We start from the raw sequence: 25,847 nt of genomic DNA, 5'->3' as shown, positions 1-25,847 counted from the left end.
CCTCCCCCTCCCCTGTTCCCTATAGGTGTTTCTCTGGGCTCTGCCGCCTGTCCCACTCCCCTGCGAGACGCCGGCCCGAGAGGTCACCCACCTGCAGCCCCAGCGAGTCCCAAACACGCCTGCCCAGTGACCCGCCATGGAAGCCGCGGATGCCTCCAGAAGCAACGGGGCCAGCCCGGAAGCCAGGGATGCCCGCAGCCCGCCGGGGCCCAACGGCGCCCTGGAGAACGGGGCCAAGGGCGAAGGCCAGGATGCCAAGACCACCAATGGGCACGGCGGGGAGGCGGCCGAGGGCAAGAGCCTGGGCGGCGCCCCGAAACCGGGGGAGGGCAAGAGCGCCCTGTTCTCGGGGAATGAGTGGCGGCGGCCCATCATCCAGTTTGTCGAGTCCGTGGACGACAAGGGCTCCAGCTACTTCAGCATGGACTCCGGGGACGGCAAGAGGTCCCCCTACGCCGGGCTCCAGCTGGGGGCCGCCAGGAAGCAGCCCGTCTCCTTCGCCGAGAAGGGGGAGCTGCGCAAGTCTATCTTCTCGGAGCCCCGAAAGCCCACGGTGTCCATCGTGGAGCCCGGGGAGGCCCGGCGCAACAGCTACCCCCGGGCCGACGGCGGCCTCCTCCTGCGCTCCAAGTCGGGCTCCGAGGAGGTCCTGTGTGACTCGTGCATCGGCAACAAGCAGAAGGCCGTCAAGTCCTGCCTGGTGTGCCAGGCGTCCTTCTGCGAGCTGCACCTCAAGCCCCACCTGGAGGGTGCCGCCTTCCGCGACCACCAGCTGCTCGAGCCCATCCGGGACTTCGAGGCCCGGAAGTGTCCCCTGCACGGCAAGACCATGGAGCTCTTCTGCCAGACCGACCAGACCTGCATCTGTTACCTCTGCATGTTCCAGGAGCACAAGAATCACAGCACGGTGACGGTGGAAGAGGCCAAGGCCGAGAAGGAGGTAATTTGCTGGGGCCTCTTCTGCGCTGGGGGCTCCCAGGGTTTGGGCCTCGAGTCTCGTCGGTCCCTGGCTCTCTCAGGATACCTTTCTTGCCCCTCTGTGCCTGCAGGCTGGGGGGGGGGGGGGGGAGCAGAGGCAGTTCCCTCATGCTCTGAGGCCTCTGGAGACAGGGCCACTGCCTGGATGAGCAAACGGAGGGGCAGGAATGACTGGGGGCCTGACCAAGGTCATGGGATAAATTCAAGTCTGATCAGAGAATCCGTGCTCAATCCTGCGCTCTGCCTGGCTGGGGCAATTCTTTTCTTTTCTTTTCTTTTTTAATTTTTTTAAATTTGAGGGCCAAATAATTCTTACCACCTGAGCAGGGCTGACCCCTGGGGCAGGGGTGATGGGGGAGGGGGAGGGCATTTGGGGGCCACTTAAACGTTCTTTTCTTCTGGCTTTAGCGTTTGCATTTGCAGTACAGAGGCTTCTTGTTGTTTATCTCTCTTGCCGTCCCCAGTGGCCTCCTTTGTCCTTCTCTCGGCTGGGCCGGCCCTGCGTGCTTTGTGTGGTTGCGTGCGCACGTGCCTATGCTTGTAGGTGGACACTACTTGGCGAGGGTTGGAGTTTGCGTGTGGGCGGGACGTACGTATATGTGTGTGTGTGTGATATGTGCGTGTGGGTGTTTAGTGCATATGTTTGTGGAGGTGATGCCTAAGTGTTTGCATGGGTTCTGTCGACGTGATTGCGTCTGGGCTTCCACGGGGAGGAGCAGAGGCGTGTGGAGGCTTGTGAATGTGCTACACCTGGGGAAGGTGTTCTGGGCCAAAGGCTCAGCTGTGGTTGCTGCCCCTAGCCCCATGGATGCTGCGTCCTGCTCTCTTGTAACAGCAACGCGGCGGGTGGTCGTGGACAACCTCCCCCCACGGCGTGAACCTCCTGGTGCTCAATGTGGGGGACTTGACCTTCCTCAACAGCTTCTGTGACCATCCAGATGGGGCAGCCCGGGATTCCTCCCTGCTCAGCCTTCCTGACCGAGAGTTGGCCGATTACTGTCTTCCTGCACCCCTGGTGCCCACAGCCCTGGGCAGAGAGAGACGGGTTACAAAGGAGGAAAGACCCAAAGATCCTTTTCAGAGGCCTCGTTTAGTCCAGGGAGGTGTTTCCTGTTTCCCGACGCCCGGACCCCAGCCTGGCTTCAAGCCTCACGCTGGGAGACGGGGCTGGGGGCAGAGCCGTGGAACCCGTCCTTTGGGAGCTTACCTGGGAAACCACAACAGAGCAAGGGCCATCATCCTCATCCACTGCAACCGAAACCCTGCAGAGGGTTCTGGGAGGCCTGACCGAGGTCCAGCCCTGGGGTTTGCCTCTCGTTAGCCGTTGGACTGTGGACAAGTCCCTACCACTCTCTCAGTCCTGGTTTTTCCATGTGTGAAACCAAGGTGTTGGACTAGACTGGTGGTTTTCAAATTCCCCCGTGGAGTCCTAGGATTCTTGGAGATGTCTTTGACACCTCCCCGACAAGGAGGGAGGCAGATATTGGTGCCAAGAAGGCAGGGGCTTCCGGCTCCCACTTCTACAAGCAGAATACGTTCTTATTTATCTGCTTTATACGTAGGGTTTGCCCACAAAGTGCGTCTGAAACAAAAGTATCACCTAAGAAAAGTCCAAATGCCCCTGGAGGACTCGAGGGTCTTGGTCAGCCCTCTGTGGAGGCACCAGAAACTCAAGAGTTCACCTTTCAGTGCCTGGGGCTGCCGCAGGACTCAGAGACACAGCCCTCGCCCTTGAGGGCTCACGATGTAGGTCAGGAGGCAGAGCTCAGACGCACAAACAAGCCTGGGGAACATCCGCCCAGTTACACAGAAGCAGCCGTAGATCAACATCAACTTGTAGAGGGCAGAATGCCAGGCCAGCTGGACTGTAGCAGTCTCCTCTGTCTCCTCCTTCACCTTGCAGACGGGGACACATGCCCAGGGAGAGGAAGGGATCTGTGCCAGCATGTAGAGGAAGAAGCCCCCTAATTCTCTTCCAAGATTTGAGAGCAACTGAGAGGCAGGGCATTGAGGGGATGGGATCCAGGATACGCGTGCTTTACAGGGGCTTTCAGAGGAAAATGTCTGATCCGCCGGAGTGACTAACGGTGGGAACTTCAGACAGCGTGTGTGTGCGTGTGCACGAGCGTGCACCAGCAGCCAAGGGGGTAGGCAGGGAGTCGTGCGGGCCAGCCGGGAGGCTGAGCTGGAGCACGGCTGTTTGTCTAGGCCTGGCTCTGCTGGAATGTCAGACGTGGGGGACGTTGGCACAGAGCGGGGTTAGTGGGTTGACTGATTGAAATGAATAAGCGTGTCAATCCTGGCGTCCTTTGGAGGCATCCCCTGCAGACCCAAACGTCAACCCCCACACAGGTTTTTTTTGCAAGGAGCCCTGTCCAGAACCTGTTCTGCAGGCCGGCTGGTGAAGGCCCAGGTGAGGTCATCTTAGACCTACCTTGAATGGTTGCATTAGGCTGCAAAGGACACCCAGGGCTGCGGGGGTGCTCATCTCCTGGGTTTCAACTCTCCCTGGAGCCTCTGAGCGGAGGCAGTGTTGGGGAAAAGGCCACTTGATGCGGAAGCATGACAGTCCTTCCTCTGGTGGATCCGAGACCGGAATGTTCTAGTCCCGCTCCGCAGATGTCCTCCGGTCTGCCCTCCTGCCTCTGGACGGGCTGGAGTAGGCTGATGAGATTACATTGTACATATCCCTCCTTTTCTGTGTCTCACGGCCCGCCTCCTGTCTTATCCCAAGTCTCTCCTGCTGCATCGACTCGGGAGGGAGGACTCCTCCTGGCCCATGGCTGTCTGCTCGAGGGTGACCTGCCCGGCCTCTGCACCACCAGCTGCGTGGCCCTGGCATGGGTCTGGCCTGGGCTCTGGGTCAGCAGCCTGGAGAGGCATGAATGGGGGAGCACTCGCCTGTGGGTGCCGAGGGGAAGCAGTTTATCCTGTGAACTATTTGGAGACAGGGGAAGAAAGGGACCGGCAGGTGGCAGGAGACGCATCCATTTTTATGGACACATCTATGCACCAGATGTTTACATGTTACTCCTGACAACAGCCCCACAGGGTGTGTGCTTTTCACCTATTTTATAGATGAAGACAGAGGCTTGAAGGTGCTAAGAGACTTACCTGAAGTCACAGGGCAGAGCGGCAGAGCTGGGGTTCGGACTGTTCCGGTGACTGTTTCCTCGCTACCATTTTTCAAAACAAAGTTATTTATTTTGAGAGAGGGAGAGAGAGAGAGAGCATGAGTGTGCGAGCGACAGGATGAGAGGGAGACAGAGTATCCCAAGCAGGCTCCACGCTGCCATCACAGAGCCCGACCCGGGGCTCGAACCCACAAACCGTGAGATCAAGACCAGAACCGAAACCAAGAGTCAGGTGCTTAAGCGGCTGGGCCACCCAGGTGCCCCTCTAGTATTTTAAACTTTGTTTTCAGGTGATGGCAGGTCTTCTGGGGGGCCACTGGGCCCAGTGGCTCCCAACAGCCATCCTTAGGTTGGAGTCACCTGGTGGGTGAATCATGACACTGCTTCCTGGGCCTTTCCCTGGGAGGTTCTGGTTCAGGGGTTTGAGGCCTGGGATCTTGTATTTTTAAGTCTCCCTTGGGGATTCTAACGTGGAACCAGGTTGGGAGTCAGGGATCACGTCCAACATCACCAGGAGGAAACTGAGGCCTGGACAGGCGGGGCGACGTTCTCAAGGGCCCGCCGCTGGTCTGGAGCCAGCCTGGGTGGTACTGTGTCTGCCCCCAGGGTCGCCCCTTCCCTGTCCTGACACCCGAGGAAGCAGAAGGGACAGTAAGCCTCAGTGAGACAGACTAATGCTGGGCTGTTTGACATCTGGGTGGAAAGGGGGAAATCCATCCAGCATTTCAGATCCTTATCCAGATAATTACCATTTGTCTGAGAGTACAAATTTGGCAATTAACTGGCTCATTTGGCAACTATCAGAGCCAACGGCCCGTGCGGTCAAATCAAGCCAGAGGAGGATCACAGCCTCCTCGCCCCCTTCCCTGGGGGCATGCAGGTCACATGTCCAGGTGAGCGCTCGCTCGGGTGTGTCTGAGGGCCCCATCGGATGGAGGCACCGGCTGCTGTGCCGGCACTCTGCTCTCAGGGAGACCTCTGGTCCCCCGAGGCCAGGAGGATTTGCAGGCAGGGTGGCTTACCCAGTGCCCATCCCGGGCAACAGAGCGGGAGGCAACCAGACGAGTGTAGGAGACGGGAACAAAGGAGGCATTTAGGGACAGGCCTGGGCAGGGTGGAGGGAATGAAACGGGAGTAGGAGGAAGTGATGAGGAAGGCGCAGACAGGGATGGAGGGGTGGGGAGCTGAGGCCCCAGCAGCAGGACTGAAGGGGAAGGACGCTGGCCCGGAAGATGCGGAGAAGAGGCTGCAGGTGAAGAGGCCACATACTATGACCTGAGTCCTTTGTTGTATCTTGGCCGCAGCCGCTTTCTAGTTGTGAGAACTCGGGCAAGGTACGTCATCTTCTTAGGCCTTCGTTTCTGAATCTGTGAAATGGGGTGACACCAGGTTAAAGGAGACAACGCCAGACGTGTAGGTGATATTCGATAATACAGTTAAGTGTCATTCCTCCTCCTAGTGTTGTGGAGGAACCCAGGATCACGGAGCCTTCCTACGTTATCTTATTTCCTATATCCCGCCTTTTCCAGCTTCGTGCAGCCCTGCTAAGCGGGCAGAAACTGCCAAGGGCCACACAGATGCTGGCTGCGTCCCCAGGGGTCTCACCCCAAACCCTCCTCTCCGAAGAGTGTAGCCCTCATCCCAGAGGCGAGCAAGGACCATTCTAGCAGCCCAGAGCTCCCAGGCCAAGGGCCCTTCCCTGATCCCGCTGCGTCCTGCAAGTCTGGTCTTGCGAGGCCCCCTCCCGGCCTGTGTCCGACTTCCCCAGTGCCCCAAAGAAAGAAGGAGACTAGTCTCTCCTCCGCCCTGAGTCTCCCGCCCACTGCTGCAGACAGTGTGGCTCCACTTGTGCCCCTGCCTTCACATGTTTCCAGATCAGCCGCCTCCCCCTCCTCCCCTCTGGCTCTCCTCGCCACACCTCTGCCAGCCCCGCTGCCCTCTTCCCTCCTTCTCTTCCGCAGGATGGGCTTCTAGGGTCGGCCCTGGCCCCGGCTCTCCATCGTGCTAACCCCTTCCTTCTTACTCCATGGTTCTTCCTTCCTCTTGGCCGGCGAATCCACGCTTGTCTGGTGAGACTTCTCCTCACCTGCAGGCCCCAGCCCAGCCTCATGTCCCCCCTTCCCCCCACAGCGGCTAGCAGATGCTGCTGGCTGCACATGACTCCCCTGTCCTTCACCTTCTCTGGTCATACCTTTTCCCACTGGCAAGGTCGGCCTTCCCTCATCCCCATTCTGCTTTCCCCAGGGTCCCCCCGGGCTTCTGTTCCCCACGACACAGGCCTCTGTGTGTGCACGCTTCACTGTGTATCCCAAGGCCACACCTGCGGTCCTCACCTCTGGACACCAGCTAGGCCCCACCTGATCGCACTGTCCGTCCCCTCCCTCCCCCTGCTCGCCTGTGCCCCGCTGGTCTGCTCGCCACACTGCACTCACTCTGCCAAGCCTGGCCCGAGCGAGAGCGTCCGGCACGGCTCCTGGTCCATGGAAGGTGCCCCACACAACACGATGCTGGGCCACAGGCCGGGGCTCTCTCTGTGCCGGGCACCTTCTGAGAGCTTCACTGTCCTGCTCCCAGCTCTTCCCATGATCTCCTGGGGGGCGGGCCTCTTGTTGTGTCCACGGAAGATAGCGCCACCGAGGCACGGAGCACTTAAGTCACCTGCCTGGGGGCGGCGGTCACTGGATCCAAATGTTTAGACTCGCAGTCCCGTGCTGTGGGTGGGCTCCCTGCTGGATCCCCCAGCCTCGTTCATGGGAGGGCTGCCCCTGCCCCCCACCAGCCACAGGCCCGGGGGTGGGAGTGAATGCACTTTCCTTCTCTGCTTTCCTGTCCATCAGGCCTTGTTCTGGGGGTGCCGAGGTAGGGGAGAGAGCGCCCGGCCAATTCCCCGCCTCCAGCCAGGTCACGAAGTGGCTTCCAGCTGTCCCCTTGACCTCGGGCCTCACCCAGCAGCTCTCCCGGGATGGGCAAGGTGCCTGGCACAGACCCATTGTCCAGACTCTTGTCTCTTCCTATGACCCAGGTCCTTCCAGGCCACTGGGTCTGCTCTACTCTCTGTGGCCTGGGCTCTCGGGCCCTGCATCCTCAGGGAGCGCGAAGGCTGAGTCTCCGTGTCCACAGTGGGGTCTTACTCCTTTGCTCCCCCACCGCAGTGTCTATCAGCTCCTGGCTTCTCCCCGGCCTTTTTCCAGAGACCAGGCCGGACCCTGTCCTCAACTTCCTTCATTCTTTCCTCCGGACCACCATTTTCTCTCTCTGGTGATGGCGTTTTCCACGTTACGGGATTTTCAGCCCATTGCCGGTGGGGCGGATGCTTACCGAGAACTCAGAGTCTCCTTGCCTGGAGGGCGCAGAAGTGTGGGCAGAGAGCGGGTGTGGGGTGGGATCAGGGGCCAGGGAGCTCCACACCTCCTGCCCCGGGCCTTCCCCATCTTCTCCACCAGCTCCCTGGCCCTCTGGGCACCCTTTCCAAGAAAGCCAGGGAAGCTGTCTCCACTACCAATCCACTCCCCTTGGGCATGTGCTGAGGGACCCCAGGTGGCAGCCTGTCGTCCGGGTGGAGCACTCTAAGTGTGACGTGTGGCGAAGTCTATACCCGGCTCAGGACCCCGTGCCAACGGAGCTCACATTCCCAGTGGTTTGTGGCCTCCTCATCTTGACTCTTCTTGTGGGTTCCTCAAAGAGGCAGCTGGAGAAAGGCTTGGAGCTCTGTGTTCAAAACCCAGGGTAGTGGGGTGACCGCAAGCACCCCAAGGCATTCTCAGATGCCTTAGTCTTCCTGCCTGTTGGGTGGAGATCACCCACCAGTCTTCTGAGCTGGAAGGTGCTTTGAGAGCACTGGCAGGGGGCCCAGCAGAACAAAGAGGTGCTTCCTGGCTTGGCCTAATCGGCTTGGCCTTGGCTTCATGCCTCCCCTTTCGTCTCTGTGGTATGGTAGCTGCTTTCCAGAGAAGGCATTTCCCCAAATGGAAGGAAAGTATTATCCATACTTTCCATATCCATTAGAGCTCTCCTCCCAAGGCACCTCTCCTTGGTCCCCTTCCCAACCCATCCCAGACCCCAGCAGCCTGTGTCCTCCCCTGAACGGGGGTCCCTGGAATCTCTGCTTGTCTTCTCTTATCCTTCCCCCACCCCCATCACTGCCTCACCCACTGGTCTCCCCTTCCTCCTCCAGGACCCTGAATAGAGGTCTCCATCCTGCCCAAACTGCAGACTGCACTCTCTTTCCTGTAAACAGGTTTATAGCTGTGCCTGTCCAGACAGGAGTCCCCGCTGGTTGCAGCCTGGGCTCCCGCTTGCAACACAGGCCCCACGTCATGGCATAGAAACGTTGCACACTGTTACTGCCACGGGATACTCCCTGGGCTGGGCTGGGCTGGGCTGGGCTGAGCTTGGCTGGGTCCCTTGCTCCCCAAGCTTGAAGGAGACAGGAGCTTTCTTCCCTCTCCCCAGTGGCCACAGATCCATTGAAAGGAGGGGGAACCCCACAAACAAACCTCCTTCCTGCTCACTTTGGGTGGACAGAACTGATGGAGGTTTAGTCCTTCTAGAGACACAGCTGGGATGTCCAGCCCCCGAGGCCCGAGTTCAGAGCAAAGTAGTGTTTGGCTTGTTCCTGGATCCCTGATGACGGGCACGGTGCCTGGCATATCTAAGGTCCTGATGAATGTCTGCAGAATGGAGGCCAAAGGGCTGGGTGGCGAACCCTGCCCAAGCCGGCCCCCCGGGTGGGTCCACTCCTGGATTCTCTGGTGCTCCTCCTCCCCGACTTCTCCAACCTTGGCTCCTTCTCTGCAGACAGAGTTGTCACTGCAGAAGGAACAGCTGCAGCTCAAGATCATCGAGATTGAAGACGAAGCTGAGAAGTGGCAGAAAGAGAAGGACCGCATCAAGGTGGGCTGCCTCCATGCCTCAGCCTTGCTGTGGGCTCACCCCACCTGTCCCACCTGCAAGGAGCAAGGCTTGGCCCCCATCTATGCTGCACACTTCTTCTGGCTCCTCCCACCCCTCTGGCCTCCCCACCAGTTCCCCTTCTAAGTCTGGGCCAGGCATTTGGGTGGGATCTTGTCCATCACCTTGTGCTCATTTGACATCATCCTAGCAAATAAAGCCCCTCCAGGTCCTCCAGGGGTGGAGCAAATAAAGCTAACCGGTCCTCCCGGGCCCTCCATTGTCTGGTCTGTCTACCAGACCACCTGGCCACTAAATGCATGACGTTGTCCTTTGACTTGTGCCAGTATGGCTGGATGTATGCATGCCATGGTTTGAGTAACTACCAACCACAGTCCGAAATCACTGACTCTTGACCCTGGCTGCATAAACGGCCCATCAATTCACTTTCTGAATGATGTTTGGTTCTAGCTGAGTTTCATAGAGCACAGCCTGACTCATGGGGGAACTTCTGGGTCTCTGGAATCGCCCAAGGTTGGAATGATGGCTCTAGTCAACCCACCCAGGGAGGAGTCACAGATAGATAAGGAAGAATGGGCTGTAAAAAACCCTGGCCATCTCTGTCAATAGATGAGGTCAATGGTGCCTTTGAATGAGATTCTTAACCAAACAGGCTTGCTGGGTTGGGGCAGTAGAAATACCCTGCCTGGCTCTGATTCTGGGTTGGGAACCTAAAGATACATCCCACGAGGGAGTTTCTTTTTAATTATGGAAAGCCTTTTTCTTCTCTCCTCTCACTCTGGACCCAGAGCTTCACCACCAACGAGAAGGCTATCTTGGAGCAAAACTTCCGGGACCTGGTGAGGGACCTGGAGAAACAAAAGGAGGAAGTGAGGGCTGCCCTGGAGCAGCGGGAGCAGGATGCTGTGGACCAAGTGAAGGTGATCGTGGATGCTCTGGACGAGAGGGCCAAGGTGTTGCATGAGGACAAGCAGACCAGGGAGCAGATGCAAAGCATCAGTGACTCAGTGCTGTTTCTGCAGGTAACAAGGACTTCCTCCACCATTCAGTCCCTCAATTCTTCCATCTGCTTTCCCAGATCTTCATCCAGCATCCATCTGTCCATCATTCATTTATCTACCACCCATGTGTCCATCCATTCACCCACCATCCATCCATCCACCATCCATCCATCCATCCATCCTCCATCGCATCTGCCCATTTACTTTTTCCATCCAAGCCATTTTCCTGTCTACTCTAAAGATGGCACACAAATATCACCTTGTACCAACTTCACTTGATATGTACTAACGTTGCTTCGGGCTCAGCAGGAAAGAGTTCTGGGATTGATTAGCGATGCCTGCTGTGGTTATGGGGGAGTGGCATGTAAGTGCTACCCATGTGTTGTCCTTGATCTTATCTGTGTGTCTATTCATCCACCCATCCTTCCAACTGCTAGAGTGTTTTGGGTACTACAGCATGCCCAGGACTCTGCTAGGTGCTGTGGAGAATAGAAAAGTACAAGATATGGTTTTTGCCCCCCAGGAGCTACAATCCAGCTGGGAAGATAAGATGTGTACAATTAGAGAGCAATATAGAAGAGTGTGTAATTAAATGATAAAGCATGTGGTTCGGGAGATAACTTCTGTGGAAGCTCTGGGAAGGGCAAGCAGGCAGGAGTAATCTAAGACAGCTTTGTGGAGGAGATGGAATTTGAACTGGGTCTTGAAGGCCCAGAGAGGTTTGAGAAAGAGGAGGGACTCTCCAGTGAGGGGGAAGGGAGGGGAGAAGCACAAAGCATGAGGCAGGCTTGAGTATGGCACGTAAAGGTGGAGGTAGTGCCATGGCTGGCCCAGAACGTTCTAGAAGTTCCTTGCATTTCCTTAGTGCTTTCACTCCCAAAGATGCTACAGCTTGTGTCACTCTCATAAACCCCTGTGAGGTAGGATGAAGTGTCCAGTTGTGGAAGTGGGAACCGTAGAGTCGCATATCTGCCTACCAGCTCCATCAGAGCTGTTAGCCTCCAGTGGAGTTTGGTCAAACCCTTTCATTTCATGGAGGGAGAAACTTATGAGGACAAGTGTGGCTAGTTGGTAGCAGAGCTGTGTCTTGAATCCAGCACATTTGGCTCCGGGTACTGAGTCTTCCAGCTGGACTGAGAGCCCCCTGCAGAGGAGCCCCCCCCTCCCCCCACCAGCTCCCAAAGACCTAGAAAGCTAATGGCTTCTTTCCTTCCTTGGTAGGAATTCGGTGCATTGATGAGCAATTACTCCCTCCCCCCACCTCTGCCCACCTACCACGTTCTGCTGGAGGGGGAGGGCCTGGGACAGTCGCTTGGCAACTTCAAGGATGACCTACTCAATGTGTGCATGCGCCACGTTGAGAAGATGTGCAAGGCCGACCTGAGCCGCAACTTCATTGAGAGGAATCACATGGAGAACGGTAGGTCCCTCTGTGGGCAGGTCCCACGGCCACGGGCACTTTCCTCTGAGGCCAATCCCTGCTGCCTGGGCTGGCACCTAGCCAGCCAGCCCCTCATTGTTCCAAACCACCCATCCTGCCCGAGGAATTCGGGGATTGTAGGCCTCCATTGAACTTGCTGCCAAGGTCATGCAGTGATTACAAGGGCCCTCAAGGGCAGCGAGCGTCTGGGCACTGGCTGCACAAATGCCTCCTCTCGGTGGGTCATCCATCAAACTCAGGGATTAATTTCATTCAGGTCTACATCTGATTATGGAGCTCAATCCAACAGCTGTGTGGGAAAGCAGATGCTGCCATTTGTAAGGGCCAGACGCTAACCTGGTGGCTTTGCAGACTCCAGTAGACATGACCTAGAACCACATCATGCTTGGAGGGAGAGCTTACCTGTCACCGTGGCTACACTGAGTGGTGTTGAGCCCAGAGGCTAGACCTGGCCTAATGGGCTGGCTGGGGACAATGTGATACATGTGTCTCAGTGATTCACCAGCTCCCCTGAAGTCAGCTTCTCTTCTGAGTCATGCTGTCCCCCGCGGAGGCCAATTGAATCATCTCATAGAAAGCCTCCTCATCTGAGAAACTAGTCCATTAAGTCTTTTCTCAACAGCCCAGCCTAGTCCTTTCAGGGCCTGAAGCCAGAGCACTTTCTCCCAAGGCCCCACCCGGTGGCCCAGGCCCAACACAGGGCCTTAAGGACACTTCTGGCTCCAAACACCCCAAAGGAAGTGAGTGGTCCCTGTCTTTTGTCTCCAGATAGAGCATGTGATTCTTTGGGGATGAGAAGGGGATAACGGCGTGCAGATGTGCTGAAGTTTAGGGGGGCATCTATATATGTTGGTGATGGTGCCATCACACGGTGTCCCTGTGAAATGTGAGGGACATTCAGTCACACCTGAGGATTCTTGAGCCATTGCAGCAAGACGATAACTTGGCTTCAAGAGGCATTCAGATCCTGAACTCCTCCTAATGACAATGGTGATGACACTGATGGCGATGGCTAACAGTGACTGAGTACTCCCTGTGTGCTGGCCTTGTGGGAGCTCTCCACTTACCGCAGCTTATTTTCCATGCTGGATGGACTGCATTTCACAGACGAGAAGGCTGAGGCTCGGAGGAGCAGCTTTCTGAAGGGCACACAGCTAAGCTACTCAGTTTTCCACGTCTTCCCTTCCGAGAAGCTGCCACTGCTGGTGGCTGTGCAGAGGGGTCGGGGAGTGTGACGATCACGGTCCCTGGGGTAGGACCTCGAGGGCAGAGCCCCTCATCTGAGGTCTGGCCAGACCAAAGAGGGTGGCCCTGACTGGGTCAGGGTGGCCTGTGAGCCCTACCGCCCGCCCGCCTGCCGTGCCATTTCTAGGTCATGGCCGTGCTGGCCATGGCCTCTGTGCAGGTGTGGCCCGGTGCCCGGTGCACAGTGTGCAGGGAGGCGCTTCGAGGAGCAGGGTGGTGGTGCTGCTGATGTCAGTAGCCCTGCACCTGTGCCCGGGGCCCTGGGCCTCCACGTCGGTTCTTGGTCGCTGCTGTGTTGTTGTTGGGAGTGTCCCTGGCTAGGGTGGAGTGGCTGGGGGGAATGGGTGGGTGGCCAGTGAGTCAGACCTCCTCTCCTCCCGGATGCCAGCCTGCCCATCGGACCAGGGACTCAGCCTTAGGCCCGGAGACTAAGAAGCACCAGATCGCCTTCATCCGGGGCTTGCCATGGTGGTGGAAGGGTGGGTGGGGGCTGGGCCAACACCTAGGAGTGCCTACTGTGTGTTGGGCCCCTGCTAGGCACAGGTGGTGGAGATACAGGATGGGGGTCTGAGCCTCCTCTCGTTCCTTCTCTTGCCCCGGGGAGAGGGAGAGGGAAGGGCAGAGGGAAAGTAGAAGATGGGGAAGTGGTGAGAGGAAGGAATGGGGTGGGGAGGGCGAGCTTGGCCCCACAGATCTGTTTGGGTTTGGGGGTTTACTGGTGGGTGGGGGTGGGGTGGGAAGAGTCAGTGCCCCTCCCATTCAGCTCACTCCCCTCTGCGTGCCTCTGCTCAGCCAGCTGGATCCCTGGCCATGGGGGTCAGCACGAGGACATCATTCCATCCCCTTGGGCCACGAACAGTGGCTGGGACGAAGTGAGGAAGCGGGGACGAGGGCTCCCACCCCAATGCTGCCCTTATGGGCCATGTGACATTGGGCAAGTGGCTTCACTTACCTCCTGAGACGCAGTTTCCTCGTCTGTCACATGAGGATGTACACAACCAAGAAGAAACGGAGATCGGCAGCACCTTGTCAACTGCAAGGTGCTGTCCCTGTGGCCTTACTGCCAAGGCTCAGTCCAGGGAAGCAAATGTCCCACTGTAGAGTCTCTCTCGCCTCCTGGGAGCTCAGGAGCAGAGGGCAGGGTGTTGCCTTCTCTGAGGTCGGAGACTCTTGCCTCTCCCTGGGACAGAGGGGCTATGGGCCAACTCAGCAGAGCCCAGGGATGCCCCCAGGGGCCGGCTTCTCCTCTCCACTTGCCCCTCTGGTGACTGACCCCTCTCCTTCCCAGGGGGCGACCACCGCTACATGAACAACTACGCTAACAGCTACACGAGCGAGTGGAGTGCGCCTGATGCCATGAAGAGATACTCCATGTACCTCACGCCCAAGGGTAAGGGAGAGACCCTGCTGTTGCGGGCCACGGGCCCGGAGACTCAGCCGGGTTCTGCCTTGGTCGAGTGACCGTCACTCGGTTTGCCTCGGGAAGTCCTGGAACATACCCGCTGTCCCGGTAGAACCTCGAATGGTGCCCTCTTTCACCCTCAGAAGCATCCGGATTAGAGATAAGTTGCTGGCACCCTGCCCCTCACGGCTTCCCTCCCCTCCGGAGGGTCCCTGCCTCCGGTCCGAACCCTTCCTTGCCTTTCCTCCCGGAGGGTCCCCTGGCCGCTGTTTTCACCAGCGGCCGTCTGCCAGGCCTGAGCCGTGTTCCGCTTCCGCTTGAGTGTTTGTGGTCCCGTGGGAGGCTGGCTCCTCCAGAGCCAGTCTGCTCCTCAAGGGCAGGGAGACCGATGGCTGGCTCCACATTGCCTTACCTCTCCCTCCTGTGCCTGCCGCCTGGCCCTCCCTCTCTGGGCCTGGACGGTCCCAGCTGGGTGGGGGTATAGGCCAGAGCCTGCCTGTCCTCGCCCGGGGCGGTAGGTAGCCTGTCGCATTCTTTTGCACCAGCAACAAACCACAGTAATGCCCGTTACGTAAGGGTGGGTGTGCCAGGCCTGTGGGCCCTCAGACAGAAGGTGTGTGAGTGGGGGTGGGGGGCGTCGGGAGAAGAATGGGGGTGTGGGGAAAGGTGGGAAAGGAGACCGGAGACGTGGGGAAGGCGCAGGGAACTGGGGAGGGGGGGCCTCCAGGCCAGAGTGCTGATTCACACACCACACACACACACACACACACACACACACACCATGGGAAGGGCGTAGGGGATTTAGAGAGATGAGCTCAGCGGGAGAAAACTCCGCGCTCCACCCAACTTGAAAACAACACCTGGGCTCTGGCAGAGGCATGGCGAGGCAGCTGGGCACCCCGGGTGCCCCCTGCCCCACATTCCTGGTGAGGGCCAGCCCGGCCAGCCCTACCCCTTCCCTTCCCGGGGCTCTGTCCCAGGTCTGCCAGTGGCTGAGCTGCACTAACCAGGCTCCCCAGCGTCCCTTGCCCAAGCTGGTCCCTCTGAGGACCCCGGTGTGCATCCCCTGCTCTGTGGAAGACCGAGGAGAGTGCGGGTTCCACCGTGAGTCTGGTCGTGGGGAGGGGAGCAGAGCAAGAACAGGGGTGGAGGGAGGAGCACAGAGCTGCCAAGGGGCTGTCCCAGAGCCAGGACCTGGTGACCTTGGCCTGGTCACTGCCCCCTCTGAGAGGAGACAGATCAGGCTCAGATGCTAGGAAGCCTTTCAGCTTGTCACTGAGTCAGGCTGTGACATTAGTAGGTGGAAGAAACAGGTTCATCCGGTGTCCCCGCCCCTGCACGGAGGACAGGAGGAAGGAGGAAACTTGCCCTCTGGGAGCTCCCAGGCTCAGGGTAGAGGCAAAGGAAGGGCCAGGGAGAGTCGGCAAGGGGATCGGGAAGCAAGGCCCACCCGAGGGCCACTGGCATGAGTCTGGGGGCCCCGGGGCAGTGGGCTCGGGCAGGGAGACTTCCCGGTGGAGGTCGGCTTCCAGGCCCCCCGACACGGGCAGTGTGCTCAGTAAAGAGGCGTGGCTGTGACGGACAGAGGGCACCTGGGAGAGAGGAACCACAGGCACAGGGTTTTAGAGAAGGACCAGCAGGTGCTGGTTAGGTGGGAGGGAGGGGCCAAAAGAGGGACCCTGGCACATATGGGGAATGTGTCTTCTTCACCTGTGAGGTGGGGGTATGAATCCCAGTCTGCCGTCCTCTCAAGATTGTGGGAACCCGAATTTGGAGGTTGCCGTGCAGCGTAAGGTCTTGTCCCCGGACGGGGAAGCACCCGAGAGGTGTTTGCGGGCACCCGCTCACCGTCTCTGGAGAGCTCTCGTTTGGCCCAAGGCCTGATGCCTGGGCCCCCTCCACGGTTGCCGTGATCCTCCTTCCTCAAGGGCGCCTCATTTCCTGGCCTCTGGGGTCTCATTCACACAGGGGACTGGCTCAGGAGGGAAGTGTTGGCGTTTCCAGCCTCTGGTGACCATACGCCCCAGTCTGTCCAGGTTTACACCTGTGTTCTTGCATACTTCATAGCCCTCCTTCCTTCTCAAGTGTCCTGGCTGGAGGGCAGATTAAGTGACTGCCTATCCTAGACCCAGAGGAGCTCGGTGGTGAAACCCAGGTCCTGAGACAGGCGATGGGGGCTTTTCGGGGACAAGGAGTCCCATATAACCCCCAAGTCAGGAGCCATGGGCCTGCCTTGAACCAGACCCACCTTTCTGCAATGATGGTTCCTGCTCGTCTGCTTCACAGGTGGGGCCAGGACATCGTACCAGCCAGGGTCCCCCAGCCGCCTCTCCAAGGAGACGAACCAGAAGAACTTCAACAATCTCTATGGCACCAAAGGTGAGAGAATGGCCCAGTGTGTAGATGGGCAGGGCCCGTGATGTGGGGCGAATGTGGGGGCTGAGGCGGGCTAGGGGCCCAGAGATAGGTGGGAGGGGGCCTGCTGAGCTCAGAGTGTGTGTGTGTGCGTGTGTGTGTGTGTGGGGGGGGCCAGGTGTGACCTCATTAGTTGGGCTACGGAGAGGCAGCCGGGCACCTGGGCATCGCTGAGTCCAAACGATCTTCCTCCCCCTGAAGGGTGAGTCAGGGAGACTGGGGGCTGGGGTTAGGTGTAGAAGCTTCCCTTAACAAGCATGGGGACACAAGGACCTGAGGGGGACCCGGTCCTTTATTGATTTGGACACTTCTGCACGGAGAAGTCACGGTGGTTAAGACAGACTAGTGTAGCTGTAAAGGGAGAGGATGGCATCATATGAATTGGGGCCGTCCCTGGAAATCCGGGAGGTATTGCCACCCTTCGAGGCGAGTGGCATGCCCTTAAGACCCGGAGAAGGCGAACTAGGGGTGGAGACGTGGCTTCCTCTGGGAGAGCTGCCAAACACAGGGACCCCTCTGCCCGATGCACCGAGGGCACCGTCGTGCCGAGGGTAGGGCCACGCACCCCAAGAACCCAGGTTCCGGGAGGCTCTGAGGTGCGTGCCAGTCATGTGCAGGGAAGGAGGGGATTGGGGCATCTCCACCAGAACCCCCACCTCGGATGTGGCACAGGGAGGTCTGAAGAGGTGAGGAAGGGGGTGGAGGACCTCTTCGGTGAGGACATGGGCCCTCAGAGATCTGGAGGGTTGGAGGGTCAAGGGCACCCGTGGACAGGGCACTGGCCAGGCCTCTGTGTCAGGACTGGGTTCACACTGTTACTACCACATGCATGGTAGACGGTGCACTCCCAGGCAGACGCTGGGTCTGTCCGGCTCACTGCTGCAAACCCGGAGGGGGGGAGCTCAGCAAACACGAGTTGAAAGAGAGGAGGAGTGGAGAGTGGACAGAAGAGTCGAAAGGGTGTTAGGAGTGGATCCAAACAAGTGGATGAAAGGGTGTGGGCCTCTGGCCCCTCGGAGCTCTGGGTGGGTCTGCTCCCCAGGGGCCGTGCTGGAGAGCCCTCCTGAGGTCCCCTTGGCAGGGGCTCACGGTGGGGTGGGCAGGCGGCCCCAGCCATCTCTGACCGCCAAGCCCCAACGTCAGCCCCAGGCAGGCAGCTGTGGGAGAGGACCACCAGGGAGGGGGCTGTCCGGACTGCTGAGAGGGAGGGGCCGGGACGGCTGCGTCGTCCATGGGGGGCTCTGAAGCCCCAGACTTGAGCGTCCCCATGGTGCTCCTGCCGTTCTTTCCGTGCCCTCCCCGCTGCCTCTCCTCCTCTAGACTACGGGGCATACTTCCAAACGGACACTTGCCCCCCTGTTCAACTTGGCAAGCAGAGTTTCAGGAGTAGTATCGGCCGCTTCCGTCCCCGGGTGTTCGCATGTGTTTGTATTTATTTGTTCTTTCGTTCATCCCTCCATCAACCATACAAGGAAATCTTCTAGGAACCGGGCTTAGTGCCAGGTGCTGCACGTGATGCTGGGCCAGACAGGCCTGCCCCCTGGCCCCATGGAGCCCGGGGGGGACACAGACGATGAAACTTGCCATTAGGACCCAGGGGGACGAGGGGTGCAGGGTGACGTGAAGCCTGGGGCCGAGGCACACGCAGATTTGGGGGAGTGACAGGGAAGCTGACGTCAGAAGATCCAACATATGTGTTGAGGATGGGGAGCAGGTCGAGTGTCTGTGCTGGGGCGCTGGGGGAGCTCAGGGGTAGCCTGGATGGAGGGTGGAGTGTTGGAGAGGAGGGAAGGGAGGCGAAGCCGGGAGGTGGAGGTGCCGGGGAGTGTGGGGGTGGCGGCCCAGGCAAGTGCTGTGCGCTGATTGAGGACTTGGCACCTGAGTCCCGGCCTTGAGGTTGGGCAGGGATGTGCAGACACCTTGTGGTTTAGCATGACTTTGATGGCAGGAAGGATTGGCAGGAAGCGGGACGGGGTCTGGACAGATTGGCAGAAATGGTCTCGTCCTGCCCTCTGCGCCCCCATACGAGGCTGCACGGGGGGAGCACGGGTCTGACGCCTCTTCCCGTGTCCTGCCAGGTAACTACACCTCCAGGGTCTGGGAATACTCCTCCACCATTCAGAGCTCTGACGACCTGCCCGCTGTCCAAGGCAGCTCCTCCTTCTCCCTGAAAGGTGAGCGGTCCCCACCCTGCCCTGCTTTTCCCGTCACTCGCTGAGCTCTATGCTGGTCTCTGCTCCCTCCCTCACCAGCCGCCTGCCCTGTAGGGCACAGACCCCGGCTTGAGAGCCAGGGAGCTGCCTCCACCTGTGCCTCTGCTGTTAGAGAAGCGCGGGCTACACCAGCGATGGCCACTAACGATGAGCCACATCGTCAGGACGTGACCATGCCATATGCCCACTGCCAACCCTGACATCCCCAGGGTGCTTCCCTCGGGCCTAACTTTGGAGTCCTCCCGCTGCAGAAGGTTTACTTAACTTGGTTCATCCGGTGACAGCCGGCCTCAGTTGACTCGAGAGCCCTGTGGCCACGTAGCAGCTGCCCACACGCTGCAGAGTCAGAGTCCTGTGAAGCCTTCTTTCGCAAAGGCAGGACTACACCACTTCTAAGGCCTCCCGAGTCTGACTCTGCTCCCCAGAATTCTTTGATGAAGCTGAGCGGTCAGTGACTCATGTCCCCTGAGGTTGGCCAGGGCCCTCGTGTCTCTTCTGAAAGGCCCCAGGGACAGCTCTGTGGACTCCGGCATAAGCCCGTCTGTCTTCGGACAAGCATCTGGCCCGGAAGCAAGGATAAGCAGGTTGGCCAGAGTCAGGGAGGGGGAGGAGAAAGGGGATGTGCAGGGCAGCAGACCCCCAAGCTGTGGCCTCCAAGGGTGGCTTTATCAGTCAGCTGTCCCTTCCGGGCTGGAATCCCAGCCTGTACCCAGGGCTGGGATTCTTGGAAGGACCAGCTCCCCTTGCTTGCCTTACAAGGCAATGTGACCGGAGGGTCCCGGCCCGCAAGACCCCCACGGATGTCCTCTCCCCGAGCCAGGCCCAGGAAACCGGCACTTGCCCTGGCCTTGTCTGCCTCTTAGCACATCCCTCCCTGCTCTCTGGTCAAGCCTCTAGATCAGAGGCCACCAGTCAGGGAAGACAGTCACCCTCCGGTGTGATTTGGAGCTTTCAGGCTTCCCTGGATCCCCCCATTGGCCTGCAGTACCTCCCCTGTCAAAGGCTTGGCCCGAGGACAGCCCCTCCTCAAATATACCGAGCCCCAGAGGAACAGCCCAGGAACATCTGTGGTCGCCTTCACACAGATCAGCCCATCCCAGCCGGTAGTGGCCTTGGATGGGGGTTCTGGGCAGGCGCCTGCCTGTGTGCAAGCAGAATCCGCACACCGCGCCCCCCCAGAACCCCCCCCCCCCACCGCCGTGAGGGTGGACCCCACCTGCACCTACTCCCGCGGCCCTGGAAGGAGGCAGAGATGCTCAGCGCTGCCTGGATAAGGCTGCCAGAATAACAGCGCCCCGGGGGGGGAGCTGTGACTCCCTCTGGCCCCTCCTGGGACCAGGCCGTGCTGCTAATGCCTCTCTCTCTCCCAGCAGGCACTGGGAAAGTCCCCTATCAGTTCACCACCTCGGGACAGGCCACCACAGAGTTTTCCAAACCCCTGGACGGCAGTGGGCTGTTTAAAAACAATCCTGGTACCTGCCTGTTTTCCCTCCCCTTGTCTCTCCCACAGCAGGGCAGACGGGACATCCTATGGGGCTCTCTGCCAGTTCTAGGGGACCCTGGTCCCTCCTCCCCAGAGTCCCCTGGAAGAGGGATGCATCCCCGCACCCACCACCCCCTCCCTCCCCCCCCAGCACCCTCCCTAGCTCACCCTTCCCCTGGACTTCTGTCTGCTCTACGTGGCTGGTCTCCTGGACCACACCCCCCGGCCCCACCCCCATCCTCCCCTCTCTCATGGCTGGCATGGGTTTTTCTTTCTGGGAACTGAGAATTGAGATCTGAATCCCCCCCCTCTCTCCATCTGCCACTCAGGACCCGTGGAACCCTCTCTTTCCAAGGCTTCCCCCACCCCCAGATGCGGGGAGAGACCTGGCTTCTCTGCTCTGTCTCCACCCTCTTGCAGAGGGCAGACCAAGAGAAGGGTCAGCCTGGCTGGCAGCCTGGCAGGGCTGCAGGTGGTTTCTGGGCCTGACCAGCTCATCCTCCTCTAGAGCAGCCCAGAACAGGGCTCCGGGCTGCCCCAGCCAAGGACAGACCCTGTTTATTTCTTGAGCTTCTCTAGTCCGGGTCATAGTCCGTTCCTCCCCAGGCCCTGCGGACTGTCCCAGCAGGCTGATGGCTGAGGCTGACAGTGCCTTCCACTGTTCTGTGGTCCAGAGGTCCTCCCAGATCCCACTGGGCTGAAGGGGAGTGGGGTAGGTGGGAGGATCAGGCCCGGGTAGCACCCATGTGCTCTGGGCTCCGTGGGCTTGCTCTCTTAAGCCCGGACCATAGCCACCGGGCAAATTACTGCCTGTCCCTGGCCCCAGCCTCCCGCCCCGCAATAGGCCAGAGGCAGAGGAACTGGGTAGGAGGAACGTGGGGATGGGTTTCGACACCCCACAAAACCTGCGTTCACATCCCGACTGCCGCTCCCTTGGCCGTGCAGCTGGGGCCAACCGCTGAGCTCACAGAAACGGGGTGAGGCTGAAGGAGAAGCTGTGTGCAAAGTCCCCACGGTGGTGACAGTGGAGCCCTGTCCAGGCAGCCTGGGCAGTTGGAAAGGGCGCCTCCTGGTGGAAACGCTGGCGGGTTGTGCTCATGGGAAGAGACAGAGCCAGTGGTGTGAACCTTCAGGGTGGGTGGGGGGAAATCCTTGGGGAGTAATGTGAGCCTGACCTGGATTTGGCGGCCACATTCCCCTGCGGCCTGGCCCCACCCTCCTGGCCTGTTCCTCCTCCCTCTGTCTGGGTGCCTTTTCCCTCTGGCCAGCCTCCCCAGGGTTTTCCACTGCCCTCCCCCCCCCCCCCCCCCCCCCACAGCTGCTGCATACCTCTTGAGGGGTAGCCACACTTGGTAATGGGCTGGATGGAGCTTGGTGGTCACTTTGGAGATGGCACCCGTGTTGCTGTGGTCCTGGAGGCCCTGACTGCCCAGCCCCTCTCCCTCTGACCGGTGCCTCCTGTTTCCGCAGGCTATCCCTCCCTCATCAGGAGCCAGAGCCCCAAGACCCAGCCCCAGACTTGGAAATCTGGCAAGCAGACTTTGCTGGTGAGTAAGGGACTGCCAGGAGAGCCTGCCTGGGCATAGGTGTGTCCAGAATGGGCACTGAATGGGGCTCCCCAGGGGCAACTTCCCAGGGGAGGTGATAGGGGGATGGGGACATCTCTGGGATGGAGGGGGGAGGCGACAGTGGCCTGAATACGGACACTCAGCAAAGGGTAGTAGAGACTTAGGGCTAATAGGCAGTGGGTCTGGGTAAGCACACACTTTCTGGGCCTCAATTTTCTAATCTGTAAAGTGGGCAGCCCTGGGTTTTTTTTGTTTTTTGGTTTTTTTCATTTGGCAAATGGTTGCTGGGTGCCTGTGTTTGCTGAATGATAGCTTTGTCCTCATCAGCTCTGACAGTGTGATAGTCTCCGTCCAGGGGACAGACATCCTAGTGACGGGTCCCACTTCCCTGCGGCCATTCCCCAGCTCTGGCAGCACAGAGGCCATGGGGGTTATAGTCCGGTGAGGCAGAGGCTACAGTGTTAAGAATAGAGATGTTTTGGGTCCAATAGCTAATGACCCTGAACCAGGAACTGAGAAGCCACACAAGAGGGGAGCATGACCTTGGGGGCCAGCCAGCTCATGGGATCCCAGATTCCCTCTCTGAGACTGTTGCCCCCGTTTTATAATGTAGTACTGAGATGAAGTGACCCCTGATAACCTTTAGACCTGACCCAAGACCTAGGCAAGCAGGGGCTTCCTCGACAGGCTGTGCCCCCACCTTCTGCTATGCATATCCCTTGCCACTGACAGAGTCAGACAGCTGCCCTGGGGTATGGGTGGCATCAGGGGCTCTGCCGGGGACAGGGGCTCGAGTCCCTCGCTCCCTGCTGTCTTTGCATTTCGAGGTCAGAGCGTGGGGAAGTGATTTGCTCCGGGCCACGGTGACTGGGGCTGGTTTAATTGGAGAGAATCTTTTAATTTGCTGGTGAGGGGAGCTAAGTGATCGTGTGTGTAATTTGGAGCTGGGTCCAGGGGCATTGTAGCAGCAGGACTGCAAAGAGCAGATACGGGGAGAAAGAAAGAGGGTTTTTGTTCCTGGACTTGGTCCTTCCCCTCCCAACCACATACTCTCACCTCCGAGAGCCTGGGTCCCAGCAGAGAAGGCTCATTAGCACTGCTTGGCAGGTAGGGTTCTGACGTCCGCAGCTCGCACCCAGCACTGGAAGGATGCTCGTATGTACGAGGCAGGTGATCGTATGTGAAGAAGGCTGGCCTGGGGGTCCGGAGGCCTGGGGTCTGGACCTCACCCTCTTACCGACTTGCTGTGTGACCTCATGTGAGTCCTTCTTCCTCTGGGCCACAGTTTCCACATCTGTAACGAGAGTCAGATGGCCTGGATGATCTCACAGTCCTCCCAGCTCTGATGTGCCATGACCCTGAACCAGGGAGGGGACAGGGGCAGGCTGGGAAAATGGAGACAAGCCCAGAGGCCTTGAAGCTCTGTTCCTGCCTACCCACCACTCTGGGCTCTTAACAGGACAGCACCCTTCGCTGACCTGTGGCCCATTTGCCTGACCCAGACTTCCAGAAAGAGTTCATCCATTTCTAGGTCTATTCATGTTGCCTTGTTGCCTACCTTCGGGTCCAGGCCTACTCTGCCACTGGGGAGCTATGTGACTTTGGCCATGCCTTTCTCCTTCCTGGGCTTCTGTCTCTTATGTTGCTTATTTTTAAAAACATTTTTTTTTTTTTTTTTTTTTTTTTTTACTTTTAAAGATTTTGTTTTTTAAAAGTAATCTCTGTACCCAACATGGGGCTCGAACTCAACAACCCTGAAATTAAGAGTCACGTGCTCTACCCACTGAGCCAGCCAGGCGCCCCTCTTGCATTTTTAATAAGTCTGAGCTAACAACTCGGCCCCCACATTCCTCAGGCCCCCAGTTCTGCTCTGGACCAGACGTGGGCAAGGAGCTACCAGTAGATACAAGTTTCTGGGCAAGCAAGGTCAAGGGCAGGGGCTGGAAACATCCTCGGTGTCTCCTGTACCGGCATCAGTGGAGGGTGAGATGGGCTCGGTCCCTGACCCAGCTCAGGGACAGAGCCACTTCCAGAAGCCCACAGAGGGGCCGGGGGTGCTCACACAAGGCAAGCAGCAGCGAATCCCGGCCTCTTCGCTGCTGGAGGATTTCTCAGGGCCCTGGTGAGCTGATTGGGAGCAGAGTGGGGGGAGGAAAGTTGTTGCTGACTCTGTGCTGAGGATGCTTCCTGAATCCCCATGAGGGGCCAGGATGAGAGAGGCGAAGGGGCTGGGGTTGGGCAGCTCGGTGTTGACCTGCACCCTCTCTGTCAGTGGGAGTCACGCGGAGACGGCAGAAGCAAATGCTTGAAGACCCAAGAGGTCATTCGGAGACATGGGTGGAATTGGGGGGCGTGCTCTGGAGCTAAAATGCTAGGGTTCAAATCCCAGCTCCCCTACTCAGCTGCTGGGTGGCCATGGGAAGCTGCTTAGCCTCTCTGTGCCTTGATGTGTTCACGTATAAAACAAGGATGGTAATAACCCACTTAATTGGGTGGCTGTAAAAACCTAAATGGGTCCATCTATAGAAGACTCTGGTAACAGCATAGTGCAGTTCCATAGAGGTGAAAGTGTATACAAATGGGGGCTCTGGTGGGCTGGGGGTGTTCCTGGGCCACGGAGAGAAGGTTTGATGAGGGGCCGAGTTCCTTGCTCACTTACCGACGGACGGGAATGAGCTCTCATTAGGATATGAGCCCAGAGACTCCAATAATACTGGGGCCCGACCCCGCTCACAAGGCAGGGAGAGCTTGCAGGTGAGGCCGCAGGGCCCTAGAGTTGTGGGTTCAGGTTACTGCTGCTTCCCGCGGGGACATTAGGCTAGGGGGTCTGGCTAATAGGCTCAGCTTTCATCTGCCTCCTCTAACGACTCTTGTTTCCCCCCCGTTCCCGCAGTCTCATTACCGACCGTTCTACGTCAACAAAGGCAACGCGATGGGGTCCAACGAGGCCCCGTGAGCTCCAGATGGACAGAAACGAGGCACTGCCACCCCTGCCCTCCCCGGCTGATCCTATTCCTCTTGTCATCCTTCTCATCTGGGTGGATGGGAGCCTCCCCCCTCCTCCCCCATCAGCCATGCTCCATCCAGGCCCCTCTCCAGCGTTGGGACTTCTGATGGTCACCGTCTTTCCTGTGCTCAGAGGCCAGCCGTCGCAGGGGTGGGACATAGGTGGGCCTGCCTCCCCTAACCCACCACCCTCCTCCAGGGTGGATTGCTGGGGCTCCCATGGGTGCCCACGTGGTAGCAGCCTGCCTCTCCTGCCCCCCCTGCTGTCTTGAGGCCTATTGGCCATTTCTCTCCAAGGCTCCTTCCCGTGTGATGTGGTCAGTAGATGCTTGGCCAAGATAGTTGCCCGTCTCCCACCCGCATGGGCCCACCTTCTTCTTCCCAGCAGCCCGGCCCCATCAGGAGACTGGTCCTAAGTGCCCTGCTCTGGTCCTGCCCACCAGTGCCCAGCCCGGAGGAGCCTGCAGGCCCTGGCCACCATGCAGGAAAAGCTCCCAGTGTCTGGCATCATCCTGGCCACTTTGGGCGTCACCATATCTACTCTGAGTCTGAAGTCCCTGGGAACGGGCTCTCCTGGCTGTTAGGATGGTCTTAGCCAAGATACTTCCCTCTTCCACCAGCTGAGATAAGCAATTTCCTCACCATGATACAATCCATCCACGAAAACAGCTACTGGCCCAGCTGCCCCAAGGGAAATGCCATTTACCTATGGAATTTTCATGGTTCTGCAATTCTGTGTCCTCTCCAGCAATGGCAAGTGAGCAGGTGGGGGGAAAGTGGGGCTGGGCTGGTAACTTGCAATTTCCACGTAACTGCCGCTGTTTCCAAGGGTGCCTTCCACACTGCTCCGCACCCGTCTTCCTCCTCCCTCTGACTACCTTCCATGTCACACGTCATCATGGGGCTCGGGGCCTGCAGAGGGGACCAAACCAGGAACGGCAAGGTGGGGCCCTTCCTCCTCTCGCTGTCCCTCCCAAGGGCCCTGAGGGTTCTGGGGAGGGGGACATCCAGCCTGGGCTTTCCCCTCCTGAATAAACCATTGATCACCCA

At 58.8% G+C, this 25,847-nt stretch overlaps 1 protein-coding gene across 1 annotated transcript; it reads left to right on the top strand.

The window, feature by feature from the left end:
- On the top strand, nt 1–25,847 carry TRIM29 (tripartite motif containing 29). The gene is made up of 9 exons (XM_045483176.1): nt 1–940; nt 8,910–9,005; nt 9,812–10,045; nt 11,246–11,444; nt 13,999–14,100; nt 16,399–16,491; nt 18,606–18,701; nt 21,694–21,770; nt 24,685–25,847. Exons 1-9 carry the CDS (start codon nt 137–139, stop codon nt 24,745–24,747), a joined length of 1,764 nt encoding a protein of 587 aa, XP_045339132.1. The 5' UTR covers nt 1–136; the 3' UTR covers nt 24,748–25,847.

Source organism: Leopardus geoffroyi, chromosome D1 (assembly GCF_018350155.1).
Source record: "Leopardus geoffroyi isolate Oge1 chromosome D1, O.geoffroyi_Oge1_pat1.0, whole genome shotgun sequence".
Lineage (NCBI taxonomy): Eukaryota > Metazoa > Chordata > Mammalia > Carnivora > Felidae > Leopardus > Leopardus geoffroyi.
The sequence above is the reverse complement of the archived record's forward strand: the minus strand, read 5'-3'. Positions and strand labels throughout refer to the sequence as shown.

Bases quoted from the DNA above. Each gene is read 5' to 3' on its own strand.
- TRIM29 (XM_045483176.1), top strand. From the start codon at position 137: ATGGAAGCCGCGGATGCCTCCAGAAGCAACGGGGCCAGCCCGGAAGCC. The intron at 9,006-9,811 runs GTGGGCTGCCTC...CTCTGGACCCAG, and splicing joins AAGAGAAGGACCGCATCAAG to AGCTTCACCACCAACGAGAA. The intron at 18,702-21,693 runs GTGAGCGGTCCC...CTGTTTCCGCAG, and splicing joins CTCCTCCTTCTCCCTGAAAG to GCTATCCCTCCCTCATCAGG.